This window comes from Notolabrus celidotus, chromosome 5, assembly GCF_009762535.1.
Source record: "Notolabrus celidotus isolate fNotCel1 chromosome 5, fNotCel1.pri, whole genome shotgun sequence".
NCBI lineage: Eukaryota > Metazoa > Chordata > Actinopteri > Labriformes > Labridae > Notolabrus > Notolabrus celidotus.
In genome coordinates, this window is record NC_048276.1 from 34,374,182 (window position 1) to 34,383,051 (window position 8,870).

General features: G+C 38.9%; 1 protein-coding gene across 1 annotated transcript; it reads left to right on the forward strand.

The window, feature by feature from the left end:
- Nucleotides 1-7,297: 7,297 nt before the first annotated feature.
- On the forward strand, nt 7,298-8,471 carry cldn2 (claudin 2). The gene has a single exon (XM_034684287.1). The coding sequence runs from the start codon at nt 7,338-7,340 to the stop codon at nt 8,157-8,159; it is 822 nt and encodes a 273-aa protein (XP_034540178.1). The 5' UTR covers nt 7,298-7,337; the 3' UTR covers nt 8,160-8,471.
- Nucleotides 8,472-8,870: the final 399 nt, after the last annotated feature.

Below are 8,870 nucleotides of genomic sequence, written 5' to 3' on the forward strand. Positions count from 1 at the left end.
GTGTTCAAAACTGCAGTTCATCTGGCGTCTACTTGAGGCTGGATCTGGAAGTACCAGAAACAACACACACACAAACTCAAAAAAGCTGATCTTTACAGCAGAAATAAACATGTTTACAGCCTGGTACAAAATCGAGTGTCATCTGGATAGCTCATTTCTTGATCAGCACACACTGTACGGGGGTGAATTTTGCGGTAGTTTCGAAGATATTGAACTTTTGATGACACAAGTTTTTTTTATTATGAGAGGCACAGCTGACTTGATTGACAGACAGGAACACTGTAGCTGTAGATGAGGCTCAAAGCCCGCCTCTTTACCCCACACTAAGTTAGCATGAGTTCATCATTTCCAATATGGCTCCCACCGTCGATTGGCTTCAAAACAGCACTTCAGAAACAGATGGGTGATGTCACGGATACTACGTCCATTATTTATACAGTCTATGCTTTTAACGCAGCATGAGAGTTGTGTAGTCTGTCTATGTGTCTTTTTGATAAGTTACTGCATGTTTGCTGTGTTTTAATGTCTTTTATGTGTTTAATGTTTAAATTATTGACATGTCTGAATACAACATAAAACAAACAAAACTCAAAACTTATTACCAAACCTAAAATATACACACACCTGAACCGGCACAGTCAAACACACAACTCCACACCACCGGGGAGGAGGGTTACAGATAACCTGGAGAAATGTAACTGCGTTTCGGGGATACAGAAGCATACATATCATCACATACGATTGTTAAATGCAAGATGTCAATGTAAATAAGCTATCTTGACTGAAACCACATCAGACATATTTAAATGCTGCCAGTAATGCTGCTCATATATCTTGTAGTAATGTTTCCCAGAAGAGTGGAGGCTTTTTACAGTCACAGATCAGTGCTCAGAGTTTGGGATTAAGTGTCCAACAATCACATGGGGGTTTAACATCCAAACATTCAAATACTTTCAGCCATATTGTACAATTTGACGTGTTTGGGCTACTTAAACCAACATGTTGTGATGTTTAGATTGGCATTAAGAAACATTATTTTCTGATTTCCTCTCTGTCATTCACGCTAATTCACCAGCAGTCAGTCAAAGCAGGAAAACAAAGGAGTCACAAGCCGACCTGAGCTGCCTCATTAATATGCAGCGTGTCCAGATAAAGCCTCTCTGTGGTTTATAATAATGGCTCAGTGTTTCTGAGAGTGTGGACGTTGCCCCCTCAGTCCACTTTGTAGGGGAAGTGACTGGATTACACTCTAATCCCATTATGATGCTGCTGCTATGTGAGGGATTAGAAACTAAAGGCTCAAGCTTCAGGACCGGATCAGCAGCAAACTGTGTGACTGTAACTACAGCGACACACACACTGATGGATCATGTAAACAGTCTGGAGAACACTGAGGGACCACGGGGAACGTGTCCGTATCTGATATCTGAGGAGGCACTGACATGGTGAGTAGTTTGGATGGTTTGAAGTTTTTGTTGCTCTCAGCAGTCTTCAGATGGACAGGCAGTCAAACAGTTGATGGATGGTGATGTAGAGGAGGCAGCCAAGTTTGGTGTCAGCTTAATTGAGCGGTATTTCAAATTATGTAATGACAGGAGGAGAGGTGTGTGTATGGAGGCTGAAATGTGCCACCAAAATAATTCAAGATATCTAAAAGACTCATCAAAGGTACAAAAACTTTGATTTAATGAAGATTTGAGAATAAATCAAATTCAAATTTTTATTTTTTACAGTTAGGGTCAAATATTTGTAGAAAACTTCACAAACTAATTCATTATAATTGTTTATTTTATAATTTTTTTCCTAACATGAAAATTATTCCTCACATTTTAAAATGCAACAAACATAAAGCTTTCTTTTTTTGGTATTTAAATGCAACTTTATTTTGTTGGGTTGGATATTTTTGTTATGCTTGAATTCGATGACAGCTAACTTATATTCGTGATTTATGCACAAAGAGGATTTTAAAATGATGTTCTAACTGCAGAGTAGAAACAATACTATGAATGGTCACTGCTGTGGGTTTTTAATAAACATTTCACTGCACACTGCAGCTTCTGTAAACTCAAAATCAAAAAAAGAGATTATTTAAAAATGATATTTTAACATGTTTTCTACCTGATCATTGGTGACACTTCAATGTTTGTGCAGCACAACAGTATTGGTGTAAAAGTGTTTAGTTGGTTGAGTGTCTGCAAAAGAGTACAAGCTGATGAGTCAAGTTCTCATTTTTTTACACAAATGACCCGTGGTATGTTCTCGAGGCTTGTGTAATATTTCATACTAAACCCTTTTAGTTTAAGAGTTTCATGTCTCTGCCTGGAACTACTTCACATAAATAAATATTATCATTTATTTATTTATTTATTCATTCATTCATTTCGTAGTCTGCTCTTAGACAGGCGTAGAAAATAAGGTCTGATCTGTCCTACATTTTTCATCACTGGTTTCAGTTTTTAACATCTGATAGAGGATTCAGACTCTCTCAGAGCCGCTGTAAACATTCATGTCTGTCCATGGCCTTTAATACTCTGAACAACAGGTTGCCTAGAGTGTGCAAAGAGGCCATGCAATATGTCATTATGTGGTTACTATCGGAATTGAACTGTTACATTAGATTGCTGCTGTGTTTTCTATGAAGAATGTTGCAGTATGTAAGATTTGTATTCCCTGTTCACCTGCAGGACAGATTTCCCTACAGGAGCATTAAAGTCTATCTCATCATATCTATCAAACTCCCCACTTTAAAATTCTGTAATTGTTATCAGAACTTTTTATTTCTGAAAATATAGCAATCTGTTTTCTGCCTCTTGAAATGTTGTAATATTCTATTATACAGTTTTTAATGTTATGTGTTATAACTTTTATGGATTTGTGTTTTTGGTATTTTTATAGATATTTCTCACTGAGGCTGTGCAGCATTTGAAGAAAAAGGTTCAGAGACCATGGTGTTAACAGCAGGGAGACTCTGTGATCCCTGAGCTGTGATATTAAGAGCTTTTCACTGTGGTAATATATTTTTAGTGGGTACCTGGGAAATCGAATGGGTCCTCATTAAAAGTTTGCATCTAGAGAAATTGTCTTGTTAAACTGTTGTTTGGTGTTGGCATGGTATGAATTGGTAATACTTTATGGACATATTTTAGTATGTTCAAATAATTGGAATTAAAAGAAAGAAACTCTAAATCTGTAATTTGACCAGATAAACAGATGTCACATTTCCACTTAATACAAAGTTCACATAAAACAGAGATTCTGCAGCAACATAAAGAGCACTAAAAGAAATGAAAGCAGAGGCGAGGTGCATCGTAGGACACAAGGATGGTGGTTTACAGCATCTTTTCAGATGTGTCAGAAAGGCAGGATGTAGAACATGCAATTTCACTACCTCAGTAATTAATATACCACTTAGTTGGGAATAAAAGTATCCCATCTGTTTTGTGTTCCAGCAGTGTTCCTCAGAGGTATCCAGTATTTATAAAAACTGAATAATAAATGGGTGATTGTTGCCCCCTTGTTGCACATGATACTGAGGAAATGTTATTGGTACCTAATTGATGTGAAGCAATTAAACTCCAACACTGCGGGTTTTGTTATGAGGTGTTTTTAACATCTGAAATAGTTCAGAGTAAGTTTGCCTCATGATGCTGAACTTTCATGCAGAGGGACTTTGTCTTATCTTACAGTAAACACTGATGGTGAAAAAGATTGTAGGTATTTTTTTTTTATCTAAAGCTGTTTGTCTAAAGGTTGCTGCATTAGAGACTGCAGTGTGAAGCACCTGTTGTCAAGTCATAGTAACTTGATCAAAAACACTATACTCATGAGTGCACTGACTGAACAGATACAAATGTGAGAGAGGAATCAAAGTGCAAGTTGTTATCTTCTCCTCCACAGTCTCTCCATATCATTGCCGGTCATGAAGGCAAAGAAACCCAAAATAAAACATGTTAAGTTGGACAGGAAGCTTGATTAAAATAAAATGAGATTGAAAAAGAGTGCGAAAGTTATTCCTCCTCTCTTGCTTCAGGCGAGTTTATTCCATTACTGGTTTAATTAAAAATACAAAAAAATGCTCTGAAGCAACTTTTTAGCATTTCTGCAGACTGAACACAAAAGGGTGACTGTTTTTTTGAGCTCTTTTGTTTCCATTAAATTTGCTGAACTGAAATTTTTTTCACTCAAACACGCAGAAGACTAATATCCTGAATATTCCCTCTCTCACAGGGGTCTGCAGAGAGGCGTGTTTTCGGACCAAGCTGCTGCTGATCTGTTTGTGGAGAAATGAGGAGAGATGGGAGAATGATTAATCTGTGTGTGTGTTTGTGTGCCACTGTCAGAGTTGACAGGATGTGTGTGTGTACGTGACAGGAGGTGAGGGTCTGGATGAGGGACAGAGATCACTTAAACAAAGACAGATGAGCATCTGAGACAGACAGAGGATCAACATGCAGGAACACAGGCTGTAACAGACGCTATTCGGATGCATTATTGGTGATTTAAGTAGGTTATGCAACAGGCGGTATATCAAACTCAGAGGATTGTAAAGCATTTGTTCTAAAAGTGTTTTTTTTTTTTGGCTGGCTTAGTCTATAACGCAGCCAGCAGAGTTAAAGAGCCAGAAAAAACAGCTGCAACTGTGTCAAGGTCTGAGGAAGCAGTCTGAGTCTCAAACAGCAAGGAAACAGTTTTGTTACCGGAGAAATTAGAGCAGGTGCAACAGAAACACCAGTGAGGGATATTCATATAGGCGGCAGGCTCTACTGTCTATGGTTTCTTCATCGTCCACCTCCTCATCCTCTGCTCCAGCTGCATCTTCAGCTCCTGCAGCAAACAAACAAATCGTCAAGTAGTCCAGCGTCTGGATCTCTCATAACCTGCAGCGTTCTCAGGTAATGCATGCAAGTGAGCTGGATGTGTGTATGTGTGTGTGTGTGTGTGTGTGTGTGTGAGAGAGAGGATAATTAAATACATTTTTTTCTTTTTTAGATGGCAACATTTTGGGATAAAAGCAGTTGACATGATAGTGTTAACACCCCATGAAACTTTGAACTAACACTTTTTGAAAAGATGGATGCCTTGCTTGTGCTTTTGTTCATTTGTATGCTGCCTGACTCTCAGCACATGTTTTTATCTTGTATTTGACTGCACAAATAAACAACATTTCTGTAAATAGGCCAGCCTTATTTTCATCTGTAGTCCCCTGGCAGGCCACAGATACAAACCCAAACAAGAGAGAATGACTCCAATGTAAATGTTTGTGACTTTAAGTTTTTATTTTACTTGTAATATGTTTCTCATTAATGCCATTTATGTACTTAATTTTGTACGCATGCGTAAAACAGGGAGGATGGAGAGAATAGAAGTTTGTTAAAATATTGATCATGCTATTAGCTTGTTTTTAACCCTATTATTGAAAAGACAAAAGAAAAAAGAAAAGTAGTAAAACAAAGTGAAGCAAAAGATGATATGCACTTCATATGACAGACACTGAATGAAACTAATGATGGATAAATAACAGGACAGCAGTGAAGACATCGCTGGTCCCAAAACTTTGAGGTTTGAAATGAAACTACTCACAGATCACAGTGGAAGTGGAAGCATGAATTGGTGTGAATATTGAATACTTTCTGAAGTGGTGAATCTTGATGGATATGTTTGTATATGTGTTTAAGAGTATAAATGCTTTCACCAGGAACTGATGATGTAAGACTGAAGTGTTTCAGGATCAGGACTGGGTCAATGTGGTCTTAGAACTCCTTTCTGTGCATGGGCACTTTAGTGAGGGGAAGTCCAGATCATTTGGCTCAGCTCAAGCAGAGAGCTGGCTACGTCTGCTAGCTCTTCAATTCCATTCTGACTTTTAATAAACCATTCGTAGCAATGTTTGACCTACAATTGATATGCATTTTACTTTAATTATCAACTGTAATAATAATTTGTTACATAAATAATAATTAACAGAATAATTCCCAGAAGGATACTATCAACATGATGTTCTAAACGTTATACTATACCATCAAGCACCAGTCCTTTGAACGCCGTTGTCACCACTCTCTGCATATAATTGGTCGCACAGAACACATTATTCAGTTAGTGTGTGGTGTGCCTGTGGCGAGCAGTGTGGACAGAATATCGTTGTTTATTCAATCCTGTTTTTTTTTTTTTAGTTTAGTTTAATTATGAATTTTTCAATACAACAGTAATAATTAACAGTGATGATTAATAGAAATCCCCCCCACACCACCCATGGTAACATTTAGAGGGAATGCAATTTAATATCAAAACATTAAAACAGAAAAAAAAATACATAATAATAATAATAATAATAATAATAATAATAATAATAATAATAATAATAATAAATATGAAGTAAAATAGATAAATTGAGATAAATAAATAAAGTAAAATAAAATGTTATAGGTTAAAACATTACTCTATTATCTCTAGGTAATAAACAAGCACTGAAATACACAAAAGGGGGGAGCAGCAGGAGCCAAAGAGGCATCAATCGTGTTTTAAATAAATATAAAAAGCAGGGTGTGCATATAAAATATAAAAATACGTATATAAAAGACAGGATAGGTTAAATGATCAAAGTCTTGTATATTTAGTGTTATCGCCTTAATAAAGTACTGAAAGAGTTCATAAAGACTCATATAATCAGCTGCTGCCTACAACAATGCGATAAAAATGCAAAAATTGCAGACAAAGATTAACAATATGATGATAAACAAAACACAAACTGAAAAATAAGCCAATGAAGATAGATAAAACATAAACATATCACCTGTTAAACTGAACACCCACTGTTAGCTAACATCCACATGACCCATTATTCAGCCACTTTATCATCGGTTAATCACTGTCAGTTTAGGCCCATATGAAAATGTTGATGGCACTCTGATGTCTTTTCTTTATCTCTATGTTTGTCGTTCAGGGTAAGAGAAATTGCTAATGTAGTTTTTCATTGGGGTAAATATAGGTCAGTGTTTGAAAGGTGGAGTTTGCTTCATAGAGCTTCACAGTTTCCAGGACACAGACTGTGCTGCCCTAACTTTTTCTTTCACTGAAAAGGGGATAATCCAGATCAGAGCCAGGGGTACAGGATTTACTGAGTGCTTAAGTAAAATGAGGATGTCTTTTTTTTTTGGGATAAAATAACTGCAACAAACATCCCATCAACAAACTATAACTCCTGTTGAGTGTATGTTGTTTATGACATGTTTACTCCAGACAGGTTCTTCTTTGTGGCTTTTACAGGTGTCGATTTCGCTGGGTGACTTTGTTCTTGTATCTTCTCTTCCTCTTTGGTCTCCTCCATCCCAGCCTTGGTCATGGCTTCAGCAGCTCTGGAGCTGATGGGCTTCTTCTTGGGTCTGCTGGGGATGATTGGTACTCTGGTCTCAACAGTGCTTCCTTACTGGCAGATTTCAGCTCACATCGGCTCCAACATTGTCACGGCCGTCGCTAACATGAGAGGCCTGTGGATGGAGTGTGTCTACCAGAGCACGGGGGCGTTTCAGTGCGAGACCTACAACTCCATGCTGGCCCTGCCTGCCGACCTGCAGGCCTCCCGTGCCCTCATGGTCATCTCTCTGGTGTTGTCCATCCTCGCCATTGCGATATCGGTGCTGGGGATGCAGTGCACTCTCTGCCTGGAGGGCACAGGTGCAGTTAAAAGTCGTGTGGCAGGAACTGGAGGGGGGTTATTCCTCGCTGCTGGCTTCCTAGCGCTCATTCCAGTGTCGTGGACCACTCATGAGGTGGTGCAGACCTTCTATCGACCAAATTTACCGGCCAGCATGAAGTTTGAGCTGGGGGAGTGTCTGTACGTCGGTCTGGCCTCTTCTCTCATCTCCATGCTGGGAGGAGGGATGCTGTGTGTGTCATGCTGCGATGAACAGGAAGGTGGTCGAGCAAGACGTCACGGTGGAGGGTATCCTTATCCGGTACCAGGTGGCCTACCTGGCCCAGGGATGCGGACAACTTCACAGACCTACCGCAACCCCACCCTGCAAGTAGGGGGTATCAACCCAGCCAGCAGGGGGCCCACCTTGGTCCGCAGTAACACTGGAAGCTCACAGTCAAGTGCCCATGCAGTACAAGGAGCCAAGAAGCCCGCAGTGGCAGGATATGACATCACAGGATATGTCTGAAGTTTACGTCACTCTGTCAAAGTGTTGGCACTTAATGCTTAATGGAGCAACGAGAACAGGACACAGAAATCTAAGACGAATCAAGTCTATCACAAGAATCTGGCTATTTGTGATGATGTGTTTGTGGCCTTTCTGCATCCTGTGGAGGATCCATTCCTAAACTTCCTGAAGGATTCATTGGACAGTTTGACGACCACAACTTGAACAGACTAGTACAAACTACTTTACATATTGTCTCTGTTGATGATCTGATGATGATGTTGACCATGTCACACTTCCAATACCTCGATAGGAACTCTCATAGAGGTCACATAAAAGTGCAAACTTCCCACAGATGTACACTACCAGTCAGAAGTTTGGACACACCTTCTCATTCAATGGTTTTTATTTATTTCAATTATTTTCAACATTGTAGATTAATACTGAAGACATCAAAACTATGAAATAATCTGGTTTTGCCATAATCTGGATTACAACAGAAGTCAAATAGGGCTATACGTTGTGTACTACTAATCCTACCTCTGAACAACACAACTGATGGTCTCAAACACATTAAGAAGGCAAGTCATTCTACAAATGAACTCTTGACAAGGCTCATGTTAATTAGAAACCATTCCAGGAGACCACTTCATGAAGCAGACTGAGAGAATACCAAGAGTGTGCAAAGCTGTCATGAAGGACAAAGGGGGCTACTTTACAGAATCTAAAATA

Bases quoted from the DNA above. Each gene is read 5' to 3' on its own strand.
- cldn2 (XM_034684287.1), top strand. From the start codon at position 7,338: ATGGCTTCAGCAGCTCTGGAGCTGATGGGCTTCTTCTTGGGTCTGCTG.